The 23796-nt window shown below is 40.1% G+C and overlaps 2 protein-coding genes across 8 annotated transcripts in view; both read right to left on the bottom strand.

Annotated features, from left to right (window-relative positions):
* Window positions 1-498: 498 nt before the first annotated feature.
* On the bottom strand, window positions 499-7285 carry GJD4 (gap junction protein delta 4). The gene is made up of 2 exons (XM_068173755.1): window positions 4792-7285; window positions 499-2098 (listed from the first exon to the last, which is right to left on the bottom strand). The coding sequence occupies exons 1-2, from the start codon at window positions 4853-4855 to the stop codon at window positions 915-917; spliced, it is 1248 nt and encodes a 415-aa protein (XP_068029856.1). The 5' UTR covers window positions 4856-7285; the 3' UTR covers window positions 499-914.
* An 11893-nt stretch (window positions 7286-19178) lies between these two features.
* CCNY (cyclin Y) overlaps window positions 19179-23796 on the bottom strand; it is a 119976-nt gene continuing 115358 nt past the window's right edge. For all 7 annotated transcript variants that reach the window (XM_068173591.1, XM_068173647.1, XM_068173600.1 and 4 more), the window contains one exon: window positions 19179-22168. In XM_068173591.1, the coding sequence (XP_068029692.1) occupies window positions 22052-22168 (117 nt within the window). In that variant the 3' untranslated portion in view covers window positions 19179-22051. The remainder of the gene's footprint in view (window positions 22169-23796) is intronic.

Raw genomic sequence — 23796 nt, 5'->3', positions numbered from 1 at the left:
AATGGTTTGGGTTGGAAGGGAGATTAAAGATCTCTGCCATAGGCAGAGACACTTTCCACAAAACCAGATTGCTCAAAGCTCCATCCAGTCTGACTTTGAACACCTCCAGGGATGGGACATCCAGGACATCCACAGCTTCTCTGGGCAAACCTTTCTACTGCCTCACCACCATCAAGCAAAAAGATTTTTCTTTGCATCTAATCTAAACCTACCCTACTTCAGTTTGAAACAATTCCTCCTTGTCCTATCACTACATGCCCTTGTAGAAAGCCCCTCCCTGGCTTTCCTTTAGGCCCCTCTGGGTACTGGAAGGTGTTATAGTTGAATATCTCAGGTGTGGTCAGACTGCAGCAGGCATCAGTGTCAGAGAAAGGTACTACCCTGCCACTGCTAGCTGGCAGAGGTATTGCCTTCAAGCAATAGGATCCGGGGGTTTTAAAAATTAACACTTTTCCACAAAACAGTGGTTTTATTTTATTCACTGTCTGATCTTCTTCTTGAATATCCTGTCTTAGAGTGAGCTTTGAGAATTTAGTATGAGGAGATAAATTAGACTTCTGAGAGTAAACAACATATCTTTGCTAAGCTCAATCTTTTGCAATAAAACTAGGTTAGAGTAAACAAGTGTTCACATATACCCCTGGAAAACCGGGTCAGTCACATCAGCAACAGTCCACAGCCTTTTTTAATTGTCTACATGCAGAAAAACAAAGATGTCACATTTTCTAAAGAACATGTCCCTTAGTGTAATACCTTTCAAACTCATATCCAAAGTTTTTGCTTCTTCTCTAATGGAGTAGAGTGTCTCTGCAGCATAACCACAGCCAAGGGCTTCAGCTGAAACACCCTGAAGCCTCTTCAGTGATGCAATGATTTGCCCTGTCAAGGTCACAGCGTAGTGTTCACTCTGGCTTCTATACCCATTCGGACTTTTTTGACCTCAGGCAGCTAGTGCTGCTATAATTTGACTGTGCATCAGGGCTTTTTAGCTCAGCTGAAGGGTAGAACCCTAAAAGCTTGTTCTGAACAACAGAGGAAGAAACTCCAAGGGGAAACTCAATCTGAGGTCTCAAAGCCAGGGCAGCATCTTTAATGAGGTCTTGCTGAAGTCTGGGCCTCATTTGGCTGCAGGGAGTTCCTTGGTGGTCACTGGCACACAAGGATTCTTCAGTGCTCTGTCGTTTAACAGCAAGGTCTCCTGATACACAGCACTTATTGCTGCTGCTGAGGTTAGTGCTGGCACTTTGCTGAGGGACACCTCCAGCATGAAGAACAGCCTCTTCTTCCTCATCAGGCAGAAGCGAGCAGGAGCCATCACTGGCCTGACAGCTATTTGCTACTGGGGCATCCCCATTTGGAGGTGGAGAGGAGCTACTGTGCTGGACTGGGGGAAGATCTATCATGCACTCCTTGTCTGTGCAGAGGTTTGCCAGCTGCTTGCTCTTTTGGTTTCTTGCTGTCATTCTCCGGAGAGCACAGACAAGATCAGCAAGGCTGAGCAGAAAGGACAGACTGCTGACCCCCCAGAGGAAAATCATCATGATGGATTTCTCAGTGGGCCGGGAGATGTAACAGTCAACAGCACTTGTGCAAGGTGAGTGGTAGCATGAAAAGCGGTCAGGAACAAAAAATCCAAAAAGAAAGTATTGCACAGCTGCAAAGGCAACCTCAAGTAGGGTCCTAATAAAAAGATGAATGGTATATGCTCCTGAAAAATTAAGGACACTTAGGTTGTCTGCATCACAATCTGCTCTACTGACAAGTGCACTTCTACAGAGCTCCTTCACATCTTTGGGGCTTGATAAACCCTTGTTCCTCTTGCACCCAAGCACCAGACAGTGCATTCTTACAATGTACATAGCTACCTTGTGCAAAACATAAATACTGAATGCAGCATAGGGCAGCAGGATAGACACAGTCTGAATGAGCCAGAACCTAAAGTGAGACACGGGAGAGAACAAGTCATAGCAAACGTTGGAGCATCCTGGTTGCAGGGTGTTGCAGACAAAGCGCTCCTGCTCATCTTGGTACAGGGGGTAGCCTGCTAACACCACCACTGCCATTCGCAGCAGAATTATTAACATCAGCCAGATCTTCCCTACAAGAGAAGGAAAGGTAAGAAAAAGTCAGATCCCGAGAAGGAAGGCAGGTGATGCTCTTTCTATACATGAGGCATTTGAAGAAATGGTCTCCCCTCTTATTAGCTCCTTTTTTTTTTTCTTTTTTTTTTGACCGGGACTGAAAATCGAGTGAAAATGTGTAGCTGACATACTCCATAATCTTCACCTAGACTCGACAACGTAGGAGTTAAACCTACAATAAGCCATGCCAACTGAAACCTAATGAAAACATTCTGATAAAAAGAGAACAAAGCTGACTAAACAATCAGTTCCGCTCAGTTTTTCCTTGTTGTTGGGTTTCTGCACCTAAATTTTGTCCTATTTCAATAATACAGTTCAAGTAGCACAGCATGAGACTCATCTAGACAGAAAAGATTGCTCCATGACATAGTATTTGTTCTAAGTCTTGGCCATGTAGAGTTTACTTTGGCCAACAAAATCTCTCTGGTGTGACTAGAATGGTACTTACTAGAAAGCTATTAATTAGTTATTATTGTTATTATTAGCAAACTCATGCAAAGTGTTCTACAAACATACATTTGTGCAAATGTGCACCCCAGACATTTCTCTCTGCTGCTTCTTTGTTTGCCCCACCTTGGCCATGATTCCCGACCTTCATTCACCTCAGTGATCAGCTTTTCTCCACTCAGACCTAAAGTTCCTTTCTATCAAACCACTCTATGATTCTATGAAAATCTAAAACCTTTTCCTGGGCAGGATAGGAAGGTTTAAAGATATACCATTCTGTTGTCAAAAGTTAAAAATGCATTCTGTACAAACACATATTCAACATCTGAAGTTCATTTTAGCACTTGAATTTCTCATGTTTCCTGTTGAATCCCATCACCAATTCCCTATATAGCTTTGAAAAAGTAATTTAATTTAATAATCCCCTACAAGAAAAGAGGAAAAAAAACAGTTTGAAAACAAAGAAAAAAGGGGGGGGGACCAACATTAAAGAATTATAAGATTAGTTCTGTTTTAAAGTATTGTTAAGACATGAATTGTTAACACAGGCAGAGAAACAGCAAGACTCAGTGACTAAAGTATATTATACAGAATTAATGGCTGAGAAATGTACTGAAAAGCTCAAGTCAATAGTGAATGCACATCTCACATGCACATAAGGTTTTGTGTGCAATTTGTGAAATAGCACGAATACACACTATAAAGGCTTTGAAAAAATATATCACAAAGCATTTTTCTATATACAACTATTTATGGCTGTTGCCTTGGAGAATTTCCTTCTGTATTTCCCATAAAGCTATTTCCCAGTAGCTGGTGTGAATTTAAAATATTCAAACATTTCCACAACATCGTGTGATACCTATTATTGTACTGAACATCCAGTTCAAGTGCCCTCTAAAAACCATTTGTGGCCAGTAGACTGACTGGGGGCTCAACAGCTAAACTGCCCTCTGTAGTGAAAAAATATGAAGAATATCTAAGGTTGATGAGAGATCAGAGAAACTGCTGCTCCTGGCAAAATAATATATTATCCAACCATAAATAAATTGAGGCCTTTCCATTTTATCTTTAATCACCTGAGTTGTAGTGGTGGCTTTGCTGTGTTTCCAGCTTCCTGGCTTTGCTGGCAGGCTGTACTGTTACTCACCTTTTGACAATGGGTCAATAGGAAACACCAGCTCTACAGAATCTGTCATCTTTAGCAAACCATGTTTCATCCTTTGGTAGCATTTTTTCCCTGCAAGGACCTCAAAGTGTTTGAAGCTCATTAGTTAATTAGGCTCAAAATACTACACGCTATTTCACTATCAATTTTTAATTTGAACATGTACAATAGGGAGTACTGCTTAAGAAAAATCAATGGCTCCTTAGGAAGTAGTTTAGCGTGACATACATTTGAGAGATAACCCCTCCATGCATCCCCATCCCTAAAGACCCAATCTTGATTTAACACACAAGAACAAGCCTCTCCAGCAGCCCTGCTGGGGCTCAGCTGGATGCTCCCTGCAGTGCACAGCAGAAACTACAGCAACTGCTGCAGGCAAAGACTCTTTAAAGGGCCCTTGAAAGTTTTTCTCTGGCTCACACTTTGTTCAAAGTAGCCCATGAAAGAGGAACAGAATCTTATTTAAATTATAGGGGTAAAAAATAAACAGCAAACACTTAGCTAAGGAAAAGACAACGGCATTTTGCTTTGGTTTGCCTTTTTTTTTTAATGCATATGATTCTTATTTGTTTACAAAAATAAAGAATGAAAAGCAATAATTAACCACAATGGTAGTAACCACAAACTTCTTCCTGTAAAAGAGAGTGTCTTCTTCTTTAACTTTTTTAATTTGTTACTAAAGCTATTGCATACATCCTACCATTCACTTTATGTGGTATAAGTTCAGCATTACTTCTGTGTGGCTTTATCATGATCCCTTCTTCTAGCTGACAGGAAGCCCTGTCATCAAGAAGACCCAAATTTGAAAATCTTGCAAGAATATTTATGTAATGTTTAGGAAAAATCAAAGAGAGAGAAATAATCTATTTAACAAGAAAATAAATACATTAACCTCTTCTATCAGGCATCAAGAAAACAACTTACTGTACAGATCACAGAGCCATAGCCTGAAATTAAGTTTGATTATCAGTAGGGCACTTGGTGGCTCCAGGATATGAAGCAGCAAAAGAAAGAAGAAAACTCTTTTAAAGTACTTACCTACAATAGTCACATTATAGTTCAGTGTGACTATCAGAAATCCCAGTGAGTCCCAGTGCTCCATATTTGAGCAGGTTCAAAACACTTCCAGCTCCTGATGTCCTAACAGTTTTGTCATTTCCAAAGGAGATAAGACCTTGGCAGGGAAGAAAGGGGGGAGAAAAAGGGAAGTAAAAAAGAAGATATTTTTGCTGAGGGTCAAGGACAGAAATCAAGAACTCAGCCAAAACAATATGTTGATGGAGGATTATTTTGATGATTTGAACAGGACTGTTAGTTTTGAGAGCTGATCTTCTTCAGGCTTTAACACATTGTCCTACAAAAGTTCCAGCTTCTCAGATCCAATTACTCCTACCTCTGTGTGGATCCTCTGTCCAGGCAACTGCAAGTGGACAAGCAACAACAGGAGGGATCTCTGCCATTGTAGACTATTCTTACCCTCCCAGGGCATACCAGCCCCCTGGCATTGCTGAGATACTTGAGTGGTGAAAGACAGGGAGAGAGGAAAAAATAGCATAGACCAGGAAATAACAGAGACCTCTCTGTCTCCCCACAAGAATTGCAGATGAATAAGAGAAGGGGATAGAAAAGGATGAGCATCCCTGTGTTTGAAAGGCAACTCCAATTCAGGTCACTGGAAGCTATTCCATTGAAATTTCCCAAAACCACTTGGTTTCTAAATCAAAACCTCCTTGACAGAACATCATGGCCCTGTCAATCACAGCCACACCAAACTCTCCTCTGTGTGCTGAGCCAGCCAGCAGGCTGAGCCTCCCTGCAGGCAAGATGAAAAGCAGGAGAAGCTTTAAAAAAATGAAAATCCTAAGGGTGGGGCTGGTTTTCAAGATGCCATGAGTCACTCATTTTTAATTTTTATCAGTCCTTTTGGCTGAAACTGCTTAGTACTTCACTCAAATGATCTTAAGGGTGACTGACCATCATTCTCACAGCCAGCAGCCCCTCTGCAGTGGTGGAGAGAACTCCCTCTTGGAGCAGAATGTCTGTGGGCTCAGCAAGATGCAATTGCACAGCATGTCCTGGACATTGTGCCACTATGCTGCGCCCCAGGAAAAAGCAGGGGTGAAAATAAGGCTCTCAGCTTTTTGTTCCTTGCCTCACTTTTCACCCAGGTTACCTTGGGGAAAATAATCTACCACCATCTTCCATCTTCTGTTCCACCAGATTTGGGATGTTGCTCTGTCCTTTTTATCCTGGGCTGCGGCAAGGACAAGCATACTGTGAAAACCTAGTCAGGAAATAGTAACAATCCCTACAAAAGCAACTGAAGAAGGAGTCTGTGTGTGATATAGCAAGGGAGAAAAGTGATTCCCTGACACCTGTGAGGTGCCAGCAGCCTGGGCACAGGCCGGGCACTGCAGTCCTGCTTGTGTGCTTCGAGCCATGACTGCTCTGGGGGAGCAGGGGGAGCTCAGAGGGAGCTGTATGAGGATACTCCATGACTTGGGGGCACTGCAGCTGGGCTGAGCTTTATTCCTGAGCACATCTTACCTGGGTAAAAGGTAAAACTAATAGTTACATAAAGTAAAAGATACCTGCACAAAGACTTTCTCCCCAGCTCTCTGCTCACAGCTTTTGCAACACCTTGGCAGAACACACTGAGCATCCTCTCTCTAGTAAGCACCATCCTAAGGAAGCCCTAAACCTGGGGTTTGAAAAGATAGCCCTTCAAAACCCTTTGTCTGTTACCTATGTAAAAAGATTTTTAATTGCAGTAGTAAATACAGAAATGTTATTGGTTTCAGAATTGAATTATGTAAAATACTTGCCAAACTGCTATTTCTTCTGTTACCAAGTTTTATTTATGGTTTGTGATGATGGTTTTAGCTTCATTTACTTACACACACACACACACACATTTTCTTTTTCTTTTTCGACCACAAATGTGTTTGTGTGAAAGAAGTAAGGGAAGGAAGGAAAGCTGGAGAAAGTCAATAGAGAAAAGATGCAAACAGCCAAGATATTAATTATGTTGAGGTATGGAGGTATTCCTGGTTAAACATCCTTTGTCAAAAATAAAGTCAGGAATGCCAAGATGGTGGCAGGATATGAATGCTCAGCAGCTGCATCCACACAATAGGCTATAAATTGTCTCTGTCAATATTGTTGGTTAAAATATCCTTGCTTGTCATTGCTGTGAGACCTCTACCATTTGTGGAAGAGGGATAACAGCTAGGAATTTAAGCCCCCAGACTGTTGCCTGAGAAACTATACCAGGCAACAACATCTGATCCCACAGCATGGATGCACTGAGATAGGATGGCCCATTTTTTCTAAAAGAAAGCAGGCACTCTCCAGAGTCACAGTGCAGCTTAGCTTAGGTCAGAAAGCTTGAATTACATTTTAGCTTTTTCAGACAACTTTAGCTTTTTTTAATTTTAGCTTTTCTAGAGAGTTCATATCTCACTTGAATCCAGTGCTTCTCCTTTCTGTGGTGTCCTCTTCCCAAGCCTCTGCCATCAGTCCACATTGGGCTCCAGTCTGTGGTGGTTGTAAAATGTTTGGTCTCCACAGAGCCATAGGCTTTAGTTTCCTCACCCCTTGGCTCAGCACTATATTTCAGGCCAGGGTCCCCATCTGAAGATCTTCCATATCATGGCTGAAGATATTCACCACACAATCCCCCTCATTTATTATTTATCTTTAGCTGTTCCCTGTATTCCCTGTTGGCCTGTAAGGATTATAAAGAAAAAGGGAGAGCATATTACAGACATATTACATATGCATGTAATATTACATACATATTACATATGTATGTAATATGACATACATATTACAGGCATATGGGTGTAGCAGCACAGGACCCCAGCTCTGCAGTGCCACCAGTAGGTTTGGCACCATTTCCCACATCAGATGATGGGCACGTGGTGCACAGCCCCACCACTCCACACACTGCAGCTCTGGAATCTCACAAACAACTCTTCCCAACCTAAAAAGGTGTCAAATCTGTGAACTTGCACTGCCTTCTAGCTAGAGAGAGAGGCAGGTAGAAAAAACTAACATGGTGTTGGGTAAAGTTAAACTTTGAAACCCAGCAGTACCACACCACATCTGATTTTAGGAAGGGCCCTAAAAGCCACTGGAAAGCTTTCAGAGACAAACAATGAAACGTAAGAAGACACAATCTATTTTAAAATTCACAACTGCTCTCCACATTTATAACCCCTTATCATAGGTCTAGGGCTTGATCCTACAAAAATTCACAGATATGACTCCATCACAGTGAGAGACCCACTGAAACATTTGGAACTACTGGAACTGTATCTTGCTGCAGTGTGGACCTGCGCCACCTCCCCAGGCTTAGACCTGGGTTACTTCACAAAGCAAAGACACTTCAGCTAGTCCTTGGCTCAGAATGACATCCAGAGGTAAGAGAGAGTTAGCTGGAAGTCACTTCAGGATCAAATTTGTCATCTGAATGACAGATCACAATCTACATCACACATCAAAAAATCTCCCAGAAAATAAAGGCATCCCTCCGGTGTAGCAAATCCCAAACCCATCTGTTTTACCCAGTCAAGACCTACACTAATGACACCAAAGTGAAGTGAGAGTTACTGAGGGAGACTGCACCTGGCAATGAAGGAACATTCCTCTACTAATTTAATGTTAAGGCAAAACAGGTCATCATAGCAGCTTCCCTAATAGACAAAGGGATCTGGCATTTTAGTCCAGGTCCTTTGGTGTATCGCAATTTAAGAATGAAAAAACACAGATGCATATTTTAAAGCCTAAGTTAAAAATCTACTTAGAATGTTTCTAGTTAGCAAAAATTATGTGTTGGTGATGAATCTTGCAGTAAATCTAGTTCTTCTGAAGGTGATTTGTGAATGGGGGAAGGGGGCGAATCTATTTGGAAGGAATAGTAAACATTAAAAGGCAATTTATCTTGCTGGCCTTATTTTAAAATTTGTGAAATACAGCAGAAGGGGGAGAGAAAGAAACAAACTAGCCATGAAGGGCAATAGCAAGTTAGCAGGAAAAGCTGTCCAGAACAAACGCTCTTTTTAAGACGTATGTGCTACACACACATGTTGTAAATCCTCACAGCACTTACACAGCCAAGAGCCAGCACAGCATGGAAAGCCCTTTGCTTTACACAGACACATGCAGCACTGCTCACTTTGCATTCCCTGGGACCTGTCCAGCTGCCACGTGGGTGTTGCTGCTGCTGTTCAAAAGGAACCTGTGCCCAGAACAGCCAGCATAGCTACTCAGACATGGAAAAGGTGAGGCAATCACAGCTCCAGCTTTTGGGTGCAGAGCCTACACACACTGAGGTAGGGGAGCTGTGAAAATTTTCCATCATGAAATATTCCATGGGGAGCTTAAACAATATGTTCCTATTCCCCACTGCTCAGCCTCTAACTCATCAGTCTCCACAAGCAGCAGAGTTGAGTGCAAGAAAAGGAAACTTCCAACAAATGCTCCTTCCTCTTCCCCATCTCTTCCTGCCTTCCATTCCCAGGGAGGAGCTGCATGCACACATTTTCAAACGTACATAAATGCCAATGCATGTCTGTCTAAAACACCCCAGGACACCCAGAGCAGTGAAGTTCAGCTCATTTTTTAACTGCTCATATTGATTGGATTCAACCTTGCTGACTCCCAGACCAGCTCTGTCCTCTTGGATGCCTAAGCCTGGTGCCTCACAGCCTCGCACGTGTTGTGTTGTCTCACTGTTCCCCTACTAATTTAGTAAACCTAAAAAAAGACTGTCTTCTACTGCATGCTCTTAAGGATTTAGACCATTCTTCCACATTGTTTCAAACAGAGTTCCTTATTCTTAACATCTGAATATTCAGCAGTCATATTTCTAAAGGGAACCTGCTTTTAAGAGGACGACAAATGGAAAAAGTGGCTCTTCCTCAGACTCAGGTTCAGAAACTTCACAGTTACTCAACCAAGAATTTTGAGCACTTCAAGACACATATGAAGGAAAATTAAGTAATGGAAAATATATTCTCATTCAGGAGCTCAGGGCTAATTTCTGCAAAAGTATTTAATTTACTAAGTAGTAAAAGTACAAAATGAGTCCACTGGATTTTCAAGAGCACATTATTAGTACCTGCTTAACTCCCACTGAAACTGGTAGCTACATGAGCACATGACATTATTACTGAAATTTGCTCCGCTGTAACATAAAAAAAAAAAATCTTGTATAAGAGAGATTCCAGCTCTTTTTAAAATTTTGCAATTAACATTTAACACTGAGTTTTACAGTTACCTTTCTTTATAGTGCCAAATACAAAACTGAAGGTTTGGAATGTTTAAGGATCCTGTATTTTATGATTAAGCAGGTAATTTCATGTTTTATTAGTGCCCAAGATCTGGCACTAAGGAGTTCTTCCCTCAAGCAGGTCCACACCTAGCAATGGTCAGGCAGGCAAAAAGCATGGTGAGCTGACACCATGGAAATCATTTAAATAAGAAAAAGGCCTTAAGTAATTGGAAAAGAGCTTTTATTATAAACAGAAGATGGCAAGAAAATCTTTGGGTCACCATATTTTAAATTTAATTCTTTGTTTCTAAGTGCGAATATTTCTAGAGCTATGGAGGGCAAATATCCCTGTTTGCACCATGCATAACAAAAGAAGTTACTGTACTGGTTCTGGATTTCAGTAAATAAATCTGTCATCTTAGATTTAACATACAGGCAGCCACTGTGGATTTAAAATAAGAGTTCTTTACACCTTCTTGTATTTCATAGCTGATCATTTTAAGAAACAAACCCTTTACTGTTGTTTCTGAACACTGACACTGCTTTTTCTTTCGCCATGGACAGATGCACTGTAACTACGTGGTCATTAAACCAAGCACAGGGGAAAATGCTAAATGAAAGAAGGAAGCTGAAAAGAGAAAATCGATTTTCCCCCCTCTAATTCACATACAACTTCAGGAACCGCTGCAGGCAGTCCCAATTGTGGATTTCTTCTAACACGTGAAGAAATGTCATTTTCAAGTCAAATTCATTCCTATGCAGAAGTCAAAAAGTACATTGTATTAAGTCTCATCTTTGTGTTGAAAATATGGCTTTAGACAAATAAAAGCTGTATACTGTGCATAATAAAATCCTTATCCAGAAGAGTACTTCTGTCTAAAAAGAATGCGTACATCTATCATACTGCTTCAGAATGAGGAATTTTGATCTTCAGCCATGTTTAATGAACAATGAAGGGAAAAATCTAATACTCCTCATAGTTGCTACTCACAGCTTAATAGACAAAATAATTATTAGATTTATTGCATCAATATCAGAATGTACAACTTATGTACATCTGGCCATTTAAAGGATAACACGAAACTGAGTTTTTGCACCTCACCTTTATGAGATGCACATCACCTTATGGTTTTATGAGGTTTGTTTTGACCTTAAACTGCGACCTGCTAATAGTCTGTATGTTTAAGTATAGTGTGGCCTTGTAAAAAGTCATTTAAACAAAATTCAGATAGGTCAACCTCCACAACATTAGGAAAAATTACCCCAAATTTTTATTTCAGGATTTGAATATGCCCTCAGCCCCAAACCTTTGCTTTACAATGCACTCCTATCATACCAGGTGCCTACAGTTTCCATTGTTTCTGCTTTGTTTTCTTCCAAGAGCCATTTTTAATAATCATTACTAATGAACTCAGCACATACTGGGCAGTACCCAAGGAATTCCCTCATTAAACTGCAATAGCATTTACATTCTGTGTATTCTATCAACCAGGATTTTTTGTTTTAAAGAGAAAAGCATCATAAAATTTAGCTCAATGGCTCAGTTCTTAGTAAAATTAATAGGAGTTCAATACTCCACTGTCATTCATTCCTTTGAAATTTTTTACCACAACATCAAAAGGGCAACAAGGACCCTGAAGGATTTTTTCCAATGTTTTAGAGAGCAAAGGAAAACAGACAAGAATGATCCAGAGTGGATTTCTCCACAGGACCCATCCCCATGGCAGGCAGGGAACACACAGCACTGCTCCCTACCTTGGAGCAGCTTCCAGTGTTGTCCAGAGGCAAAGAAACCTCACATGATGGATAAATGCACTGGCAAACATCCTACTGGGGTTTTGTTAGGAAGGTAAAACACAGCAGAAATTAGGAAGTGTCACAGCATAAGCCACAGCACATGTCCCAGTCAAGATGGTCACAACACACAGTGTCACCATACAACTTCAGAAAGCTTCAACCCATACACAGCAACACCTTACCACTTCAGGAGGCTGCAAGAATCTGCCCTTCTTGTTCTTTAGCCCAACCTTTTGTACCCTCATGCTCATGCACTGCACCTGTGTGCCCTCTGTTCCCTTTGGTGGCTGGTCAGTGCCCCTGGGCACTCCATGGCTCATTGCTGTCAGTGCTGCTCACCTGCTTTTCACAGCTGTGCCCACTGGGATGAGGCTCAGCCACAGCCCCACTCCCAGTTACCACAACCTGTGTGCCTGGAGGGAAGAACACCCATTTAGGTCCTGTTTGTTTCTCAATGATAGTGTGACAGGCTATTTTCCATGAAGGAGCAGGGATCACTGATTATGTCCCATTTACTTACCCATCCCTTGCACAGCAATTCAGCCTCTCAGTTTACTGTGCCCAGCACAAAAACAAAATAAACCACCTCCCATTTCTACATTTGCTCTCCTTAAGCTTTTTTCCAGAGGTGGCTCCCCCTCAGGACTGAGAAATACCTCCAGCCAACCACCTTTGCCTCAGCAAACCTTTCAGACCACGTGGGCAAAGAGATTTTGTCACTGCAAGATATCAAATACTTTCCACTGAAAATTCTTTCAGTACCAGTAACAGAAACTAAATTTTATTACTACAGCAAGGCACAAACACAGCACAAAAAGACAAAATGGGGCCATTAGCTCAATCTTTCTGCCTCCTCTGCATTATGACAGATACTTTGCCATTTTAATCTAATCTACAAAATTGCTACCAATTACTGTGTTCCTGACACTATTAAAAATTGTATTAGTTCTTTTAACTGGTGTAGTGGGCTGAGTGCTGGCAAACCCCAGACAACTGGCCACAAATATTTATGGATATATTCCCTTGTGACCTGCATTGTGCCTCCTAACTGCTGTTACTATTTCAGTTTCTCCTCTTTCCCCCCCCCCCACATTTTTTACATTTTGCTGCTTTCTCTTATGACTGTCTTCACTTCCCTTCCTGGGGAACAAAATATGTAGGCCATCCAAAAACTCTTAGGAAACACCTCAAAGAGCAGTTGTTTAAGTACATTAACCCACACAATTTGCCAATGATGTTTTCATTTCTAGGGAATCAATCCAATAAATCACTAAACAGAATCATGGTATATTATATATCTGCATTCCTGAATAAACTGTATTCTTTTATGTACATGACAAAGGAAGTTATGTCGTATTTATGTATATATAAGATGATTGACCTTTCTTTCAATGGCCACAGTCATTTATATGCAAAAATATAGACTTTAGAAGGTCTTACATCTTTGAAATTTAGCATGAGTGCTTCAGGACATGCTTAAAATGCATTCCCCCACAGTAATAATGTGGTTTTTCACATAGAAAGAATCAGAAGGACAAAGTTTTTCACTTTAATGTTACAGCTACACATGGACTCATTAGTATGGACTAATTCTCCTGTTAGAGGTTTGTGGCAGAATCCCCCAGACCCCTGTTTCTGATCTGCAGGAATTCCTGTCCCAGGTTGTGATGCTCAGATAAGCAAAAGCAATTTTCAGTTCAAGTAATGTGGTCCCCTACCATTCCTTCCTGCCTTCAGCAATTATATGATTCATCCCTCAGGTTTAGAGGTTTCAGCTCTTCTAATGTTGATAAAGTAACCCACAGTCCCTCAGGTGAGCTCTGCCTCTGCTCTCAGGGCAGCTGTTGTTACACACGTGGAAACGATGAGGCTTCCATCTTGCCTGGCCACTGAGGTAATGCGCAAACCTCACTAAATACACTGCTGAAGAATGTGCAGATAAACCAATGAAACCAGGTCAGGCTGGAAGGGACCCTGAGCAACCTGGGCCAGTGGAAGGTGTCCCTGCCCATGGCAGGGGCTGGAGCTAGGTGATCTTTGAGGTTCCCTTCTGACCCAAACCATTCTGTGGTGGCTACCAATTATCTGTGTGATCTAACACCGAGAGGCATGGCTGCTCATGCAAATATCACATGCTGGAGCAGGGAGGAGGCCCAGCCAGGTGTGTTTAGAAGTGCCAGGAGCTCTGCCAGCAGGCAGATCCCAGACAGCGGCACAGCCCGCAGTGGCAGGTACAGCACAGGAGGAGGCCAGGAAGATGCAGAGATTGATGCATGAGATCCATGCATCAAAACCAGCTGCATGAAAACCAGCTGCAAATCTGCGTTAGGTGAGAGGTGCACTGGGGCTGCCTGGTCATACTGACCCAGTTTCACTTACCTGTGTCCCACACATCCACTTGATAGCACAAACCAGTGCGGACTCACAGAATTCAATTGTTTCAATGCCCAGAGTGGCAGCTCAGGCTTGAGGCTGCAAGGATGAGGGTAAGGAACTTGTGGGGTGGGAAGCCTGAGTTCCTCACCTACTTCCTCAGTCTGGTGCTGACTCAGCTCAAGGGCACTTTTCCACTGCCCCAAGAGATCCTCTTCCCCCACCCTCCTGTATCGCTCACCTTTTTATATTGCATTTCAGCCTGATTTCCCTGGGAATGCACCTCAGGTCTTAAAGGGTTGATGGGGTTGGGGCTTTCTGTTCAAATCCTAAGAAATCCTGCATTCAGGAGAACACAGGACATTCGGCAACAGATGCTGCAGCTGTTTCTAGGGACACTTTATTAGGAAGAAAAGCTGAGAGAGATAGATACTAGAATCTGCTGTAATTTTTTTTCTCTAATTGTTGGAAATTAAAGCTACGGATTTCTTTTGTTCTCTGCACCCCTAATCCTCTGAAGCTCTCAGTTTATACTGAAAGTATTAGAAATATGTAAAATTTCTTATGAATACTGGAAAACGGTTAAAAGTTCCTTTTTCAGGTAACAGGATGAAGCTGACGGGGCAAAAATCTGCAATCTTGTACCACTGGATTTACCTGTTCTTAGTAAGTGAAAGATAAATGCATTCCTCAGCGGGCAAACAACAGGTTCAAATGACATTTTAAATAATTGCTTTTTCTATTAGCAACTGTCATAGAAATTCCTTATCTAATGCAATTAAAACCAAAAATAAATGCTCACATGCATACATGTACTGAATAGTCAAGGAAAAGCTCAAGTCTGAAATTATAAAAAAAATCTGAAATAGAAAAATTAAGATGCTGATTTGCTATACATTTTGGAGAAAGCTTAAAACTGATTGCTTGCCCTGGTTCCTTTTTCTAAGAGAAAATTATTTTAGAAAAGGTTAAGGGAAAATGTCACAGCTGGGAATCAGATGTCTGAGCACACAATTTCAGCTAACACATGGTTCAGCTATGTGCACACTTTAAGGGGCAGAACAACTTTGTTCTGCCACATGCCAGCAAAACAGACCAGAACAAAAAAGCCTTTCTGATGTACCAAAATGACAGGCCACCACAGAAAAGCAACGATTTCAGAGTCTAGATTTCTCACAGGTCAGAAACACCGACAATGTTCTCACTGGGATTCATGATTAAATGGGGAAGAAGAATCAGGCCAGTCCTTCGATCACTGAAGCTTGGTGTCAGGGTGACATGACCACAGTTTCTCTAGATGAAGTCAGTACTGTCACTTTATGCTTTGAAGTATTTATTTCTGTTCAGCTGAAGGAACCATTGATCCGAAGCCTTCAATCAGGCAAATCTGGAAGATCACCTTACCTGACAGCATTCAAAATTATCAAGATACACCAACTATTTTCCTAGGTTATGAGAATCATTCCTCTAGTTTCTCAGAGGACAGACTTAGAATAGGTGCACTATAAAGCACTGGTAGAGAGCACATTCAGACTGTGGACATTCAGAGTGTAAGGTACATACCTGTTGGCAGTAATAAGTTAAATATTTAACATTACAAATGCTGGTGGTGATGTACGCATTTAAACCATTCTTACTTTTGTGCAAAGCAATGATGTAAGTTGGAAGAAAATTTTCCACCTCTGTTCAAAACTCTGCTGTGCAAAACTACTGTAACTACAAAGGACTTGGGGCTGGGTTGCTATTACCAGGGGACGGGGGGTAGGAGGCTGTTCTCTGCAATTCTCACCTTCCCAACCTGTGACTTCAGAAGTGGGACTGACATGTACTGAGAGCTGTCACAAGCAGGAGACTCTCATTACTTAATGCTCATACTGATGAAGCCCCACAGCAGCATCAGGTTATCCCCTGCAGCTTTTGTTCTTAACAGGAACTCTTATTACTTCTTTTATTTAATGCTTCTTTGGTAAAGTCTACCTTCAAGTATTACTGATTATATTCTAATAATTAACAGTGTGTACTAAGCTGTTGCCTACACAGAATGGCCTTGTACTGGAAGGCCACAAAAGGAAAAGGATGTTATTATGGAAGTAAGGTGACCACCAACACTTTCCAAACACTGAAATCGTGTACCAGCATCAAGCTAGTTCTGCCATTCTAATGCTCGATGTTCAAGATTATTTGGTGTATGTATTTTACATACTCTTCTGTACCATTTTGCTCAGTACAGCCTGGTCTTCCTCCTCCCCAGATCAATGAAAAACACTCTGCATCTCCTGTCCCATTGAATAATCCCTTAAACTCTTTGCCTGAGAGATTTAACACCATCACATTTCTGAAAGTATCATCAATGCCTTTTGGTATTGAGAGTACAGAAAGTACAAATACATTTCTCCATCTTTATTTCCTGGACTATTTTAAAAATATACAAATGGAATTGTGCCTCATAGCCCTTCTAGCACACCAATCCCCATATTTTTGGCCTCTCCTTTTCCTACAGCAGAATGCTTCACTTGCCTGAAATACATGAAAGAGAAGTATGTGGCCACAGGATGATCTGTATTGTTTAAATATAAGACAGCAAGGGTATCACAGCTGCCAGTTCCCAAGATACTGTTTCCATGGAGAGTAATTTATATTAACATCTAAAGCACAGGGGCATGAAAACCCAGAGCAGTGAAGCAAGGAAAGCTACAGCTAAGAGAAGAATTAGCTCTATACTTAAGTGTGCTGTGGAATCTCTTACATGAAGGTGATGTCTTACTCTAATACCTGTTTAGAGAAGCCCTCATGTCACACGACTAAGTCTTCATTTGGTTTTTGAGGATTCACTTCACTGCCAGTGAATTCAAAGGGGTGGCAGTGCTATTTTCAGAGATTTTCCAGCTTCAAAGTTTTACTGCATTAGTTACCACAGCACCCCAGTCTATGTGTCAGAGATGCAAGGAAAAAAGGTCTGAAATTAAATCAGGTACATTAAGTAAATGAGGTAAGTACATTGGAAAATTGTATTTTATAAAATACAATTTTTGACATTTTGTTGTTATTTGCTGTTCTCCATCTGTAGGGACCATTGACATCTTGAGCTTTACAAACTCTTAATAGAGGTTCTGGACAACTCATAGGTATACAGCCACATTTCACCACACCAAGAAGCTTGCTTAGCATATCTTCACCAAACAGTATCTCCAGGTGTAACAGCTGAAAGCCTCTGCTGATAATACCAAATCACATTACACATGGTGTAAAGGGCATGGAACAACAACCCTCTTTTTTCACACCAAGTTGCATCAGGCTAACTATTCTAGAAGGAGCACTAGAAGTACAGTATATTTGTCCTGCTCTGTCACCTGCCTTTCTTCAATTTGCCATCCTGTTGCTTCTTTCTTCAGTGGGAAGAGCACAGTGATCCAGGCCAGGCAAGAAATAAACTCGAGTCTGGCTTTCTTGGATATAATCATAGAAAAACTTGATTAGGAAAAGACCTTAAAGATAATTTAGTTCAAATTCTCCTGCCATGAACACTTCCAGGGATGGGGCATCTCCAGCTTGTCTCAGCAACCTGTTCCAGTGCCACAATGCCCTCAATGCATTCAGTCCTTTTCAAGCTGTGGTTCTGCAACGCAGCAGTTACTTTTTGTGGATGCTCATAAGATCCAGAAAAGCAGGTTCACACACTATGAAAAAATCCTTTTCAACATCATAATCTACATCTGCTATCACTATTGTTTTCCTTATAAGCAGCAGCTTTTCTTCTAAATCTTGTTTCCCTTTTTAAAGCATTTTCACAGAACAGTGGTTGCTATACATCCGCCATCATTACCTTCAGTTCATGCAGCTCAGTCTCACCAGTTCTGTGGTTTCCTCAAGATGGAGTTCAGTTGATGAGAATAAAGACAAAAACAGCAGAAAGACACTTACTGCACTTTGGTTATACATCTAGGTGAACTCACACAGGCATGTTTGTGTTTATAGCTGAGCTGATTTCTCAGAACACGTCTGAGACACGAAGTGGGAACTTCACCGCAGAGTAGGCAAATGTTGCCAACAACTGTCAATTCAAGTAAAAAAATTCCTGATTACAGAAAAATGTGTTTTACACAGAAGTGAGGAAAGTACTAAAAGCTAGGCTGAGTGAATTCCACATGAAGACCAAGAAGAAGCAGAGAGCAACACAAGCCCGCAGAGGATGTGCAGCACTTCAGTTAGGAGTTTAAACATGTCACTGGGAAATGAAATGCTCATTACCAACTAAGGATGACTGTAAATAATTTGTTGCTTCAGGTTTTAAGATTTTGGGGTTTTTTTCTGCTCTTTCAGTTCCTCCATCCCCTCCCACATACTGCTATTTTTATATATAGCCAGCACTACCAGATGTCATTCTGTCATCTGCCACCATTACCCTTTTCTGATGAGGTTTTTATTACTTCTAATCTTTATATTATAGCCAAGATTTCTGGCATTAGGGGAGCTGGAGAGAAAGGTGTTAAAACACAAAGTCTTAGTTCAGACTACATAAATGTAAACAGCAATTATGCAATATATGCTAATCTAAGAAAAATCCTTAACAAACTAAAACCTTTATCCTGCTATAGGATAGGATTTTGTATATTTTTAGCAACAGAAAACATGCATCATATGAAGAGCTGACTGGATTTGTGGAAGGTGGAAAAAAGTGATTTGACCATTTTGTTTTTGCACTTCATCCCGTAACTCCAGTGCTCCCAGTCCCACATGACAGTGTCTGTCAGAATGATATATGTCACTGACAAAACATGAAATACAAACAGCAAATCAAATATAAAGAGGTCTGCAGGTGGAAAGAGGAATTATGGCTACAACTCTGGGCTGCATACAGATGAATGATTAAAACCTTACAAGATGCCTTTTTCAAATACTGATCCAATTATCAACATATAAATGACCAAACAAGTGGCCCACTGGCTCAACATATAAAAATAATTCATTAAGACAATGATACTTGAAGGGACAGGTTTATTATATCTCCTACACCTTTTCAGCTCTGAGCCGGTGACCAAAGCAATAATGAAAACCTTAATCCAGAAAACATTTACAGCAAAACACAATGTCTTTGTGCTGTTAATCAAAATGTTTTATGGTTCTCCTCCCTTCTTACATCTCCAGTGATTCTCTAACTTTGCAATGGTATTTTCCATACAGTAATGCTGAAAAAACTACACTAAATACAACATAAGCCTAAATAATAATTCATTTTTAATTACCTGGTATAGGATACCTTGCAAACAAAAGACACTTTTCAGATTTACTGACAAGTACTGTATTTTTTTTGGCAACCCTGGAACAAACCAGAATAAAAAGCAAAGAATTATTCTATAACCATGAGGGAAAGAAACATCCATCTAAATGTAGAGGATTCATATGGTAAAACTAAAGAAAAAATCCACACTTAGAGCAGATTTTTTTTTAATTCTTAGTGCAAGAAACATAACCAAGTTAATCACAGAATCAGTACTAATTAAGAATATGGAAAATTCTCCTATACAGAGGTAGAGTCCAGTGCACAAGGCTAAAACGATATTCAATAGTCTAAACAAGACTGAGCCAGGTTTTACGGAATCCACTTTTTAAAGTATCAGACTGTATGTACATACATACAATAAATAGACTATACAATCTTTAAAGTAGTTTAATAAACTTCACAAAAATTATAGTAGATGCATTGATATCTTTACATAATCCAAAGTTCATATCTCTATCACCCAGAAATGGATAAAACCAATATTCCTGATATCAAGTTAAATGGAAAATAGTTTAGCAAAGTGTTGATAAATCAAAATATTTTACATATTTTAAAGCCTAAATTTATGCTTATAAAGGATGAATTTCAAATGCTCTGAAAATGTACCTTTTGATACTATCTGTAAAGAGGTTTTCAAATGCTGTAATTTGTTATAAACACTTGCCTTACATTCCATGTTCAAGGGAAAAATGGACTTGGATACTCACAGTTCTGATGCATTGGCACAACAAGAAGTGTTGAGAATTAGATTATTTTAATGGCCCAAAGAACATCAGGAGAATTTATGGACAAAGCCTTCATGTCTCAAACTAAAGAAATCACATTGGAAAGCTAACAGGAAACTGCTTGGTTCCACTGCTTCCATCCTGTGGTGCCTCCCTGCCTGGAGGGCCCGGATTAGCATCGCTCTGGGAGTCAAGTGCGCAACTCTGGGCCCCCAGGTAGCTACAAGCCCATAGGGCTTAACAAAACAAACATGGAATCTTTCTGGGTTACAACAGTAGTGCACAAATCAGGGACATCTGCTGCCATTCCCTTCAGAGATAGTCACAAGGACAGATTTCAGGGAACTGAGAGCTTTCAGCTGAATCTTTCTAAACTGTGAAAAAAAAAACAAAACAAAAACTGGGGGAAAAGGGAAAAAAAATCACCCTGCGGTGTTATGAAGCAAATATGCTTATACTGACAAGTTATTTTGTATAAAAGGTTCTTACAATTGCCAAGGGGGGGGGGAACAGCCACAGTAAGAGCAAAATAATAATAACAACAAAGGAGTTTCATAATCTGAGTTGGAAATTATATTCACAGTTCATTTACTTTTAATTTCTATAAGCACCTACACTGAAAAACATGAGGGTTTGTATTTTAGCTTCCAAATAGAATCTCCTTGTGACAGATACCTTGTTAAGATTTCCATTCTGCTCTTCTACAGGCCTTCTCATTGGAACAATTTTTTTTATTATTTTTTATTTTATACAAACAGACTCACTTTGATTTAAAGTAAACATATAAAAATTGAGAATATTGCTTGCAACAATGGACCTGGAGGTGAAGGAATGAACTTGTCAGGCCATAAAAAAAAAAAAAATTCCTTCAAAATGGATGAATTCTGCTAAACTTCTAATGTTATGAAAATCTGCAAAAAGGATCACAAGATCTGTTGCAAATTTCAGAGATTTGGCCCAAGTCTTATCATCATCTCAAGTCTTTAACAATTGTATCTTTACATTACGGAAAAATAAATGATTCCAAGAACTCAGGAAGGCACACGCACCCAAGTATACTATAAATAAAACACATCATGAAATTACAAAGATCTTCTGATCCCTGTACACACTTTTGGTTCAGCACTATGGTCAAGTTCTCTCTTTTGAAATACAATAAAAGGCATACAAGAAATGTAACATATGCATAATAATTAAGAAGAATAATGCTAATAAGACAGGTTACAGAGAAAAGTGCAGTGAAAAACCCAACGCTATTTATTCAGGGGCTTGTGCTACTGTAAATACAGACTTTGTATTTCCTGCTGTGCAAGGGGAAGAATTTATCCTGGGAAGCAGCAATGAGGAATGCAAAAAAAAACAACAACAACAACAAAAAAAGATATTAAGAGAAACCTTTAGGATGGAACTCTCCCAATGTCATTCCTCTAGTGCACAGTCATCTGACTACATGTTTTTTTTTCATGCTGCCATTTCCCTTCATGAGTACAGTATAATAGAAAATGGCAGCGTTCTTAAATATTTTTCTGCCTCTACTTCATTTTTTTGTTTCTTCTTCCAAGCACCCGATTTGCTGTTTCCTCATAAAAGTGTAAAGCTGTTAGTGGAAGTGAGAAAATAATTGTTGCCAATCTTCTCTCCCGAACACCGATTTCTCCATTTCTCCTTCCGTTAGGTATTTCACTTGTGTGCTACACAATGGGGAGGCACTGTAAAGGCAGCTTGACAGATTTAAAAATTAAAAAATCAAAAGTCTTTTTTTCTTTATCCCCGCGCCCCCAGCCCAATCTGAAAAAAATGGATGGATGAAACAGTACGTCCGTAGGAATATTCCAGTCTCCTCTGTTAGGAGATAATAGCAGGGGACCATCTAACCACAGTCAGATTGTCAGCACTGACCGACCGCTTCTTTGCAGCTTTCCTGAAGTCCTTGTATTTATCTTCACACAGGCGAGAAATGGCCTGCAAGAGAAAAGATGAAAAGCCCTCAGTGGCACTGCCCACAGCTGTCCAGGTAAAGCAAGACTAAATGCAGATTTCTACATACAGGGGGGAATTACAAAAGTCATTTCATTAAGCAAAACACATAAACACATGAAGACATTCTCCTCAAATCCTAGTTTTCATTTCATTCGTCTTGGAAGAAAGGCTTGCATTGCCTCACATGGCAGCAGAGGGACCCGGCATACCCCAAGCCTTTTCTTTGAAGGTGAACCATCACAAACCTCACTGAGGGAGCTGGCAGTGCTTATCCATTTCTACAAGGTAATTGGTGCATCATCCTTCATAGGTGAAAAATCATGGAAAACTTAATAAAACAACTATAGAAACTGTAAGTGTATTTGGAGAATTTAAAAATTGGGTGGCTCCTAAATATTTTATTTCCTAAAAATCTTGTAGTAATTGTATTTTTCTCTGTTGAGAAATGGTCTTGCAGAACACTCACCCTGCTTTGCCTCCTGAGCTGATGTTAACTCACCTTTCAGAAGCAGATGATCATTTCTAGGTGACCAGGCTATCTTATATAGTTCCATAGGGAAATGAAACTCATATTCAGAATAATTTAATTCATGTTATAAATACACAGTAATTTTTAAACTTTTTGAAGAGAGAGACAAATATTATTCAAGTCTCAATTCCTTTTATGCTATACTGAAATTAATGTTTGATGTTTCTTCTACTGACTTTAGCCAAGTTTAAAAATAGTATTTATTATGGACCTCACATGCATGAATTTACTGTTCCCTAAAATAGCCTGTCTATTAGAGTTCATATGGCTAGGACAGGCTGTGGTTGGCATCAGTAGAGATGTTAACTCTGGCAATCAAACTGCAGAGCTGCAGAGAAAGCTCACTGCAAGGAGCACTCAAGGTCAAATTCAAAAATAAGACAAACTAAAGCAGCATTTTTTATTTACTCAGGAATGCTTTCAAGTTGTGCCTTAAGATAAGATGTTTAATAAAGAGTACTGTACAAACAAACCCAGTAGAAGTGTTTGATTATAACACAAGGCATTACAAATAATTAAACATCCTTACTCCATGGTTCATCATTTTCTCTCTTGATCTTTACCTCTATAGCACAGAAAATTGTAGCAGTGAAGAGTCCTTTAATTTGAATAGTCCTGCAAAGACCAGAGCCATGTATGGCAGAAGCACACAACTCATACATCTGAGTTCACCTAATGCTCTGGTCAAGCCAGCCACAAAACATCATTAAATTAGAAAACAAAACTAAACTAAACAAAACAAACTCAAACCCCAGAACAGCATAAAACCTACCACCACCAAAAGATCAGTTGCTACTTTTTAACTGAAAACTGCAAGTATTCATATTGTTTCTTAGACTGTAACTTCATGCACTTAAAACTCCTCAATAAAACCTTATTTAATTTAACCAGGAACTTGATGGACTAAGAGAGTTTCTGCAATTCAATCAGATTTAAAATTCAATAGGTTAAAAATATTTATCTGTGAAATACTGTGCCAAGGCATGACAAAGGGGTGAACTTAGGTGGAGCTCAGCTTTTTTCAGCTGCCAAATCAGACTATTACCTTAGGCATCCAACAGTCAGAGAAGGTAATCACTTC

The sequence above is a fragment of the Anomalospiza imberbis genome, chromosome 1, assembly GCF_031753505.1.
Source record: "Anomalospiza imberbis isolate Cuckoo-Finch-1a 21T00152 chromosome 1, ASM3175350v1, whole genome shotgun sequence".
Classification (NCBI taxonomy): domain Eukaryota; kingdom Metazoa; phylum Chordata; class Aves; order Passeriformes; family Viduidae; genus Anomalospiza; species Anomalospiza imberbis.
This window is presented reverse-complemented; position numbering and strand designations above follow the sequence as displayed.

Excerpts from the sequence above, each read along its gene's own strand:
- GJD4 (XM_068173755.1), bottom strand. The coding sequence starts at position 4,855 with ATGGAGCACTGGGACTCACTGGGATTTCTGATAGTCACACTGAACTAT. Across the intron at positions 2,099-4,791 it reads CTATAATGTGACTATTGTAG|GGAAGATCTGGCTGATGTTA; the intron begins GTAAGTACTTTA and ends CTTCTCTTGTAG.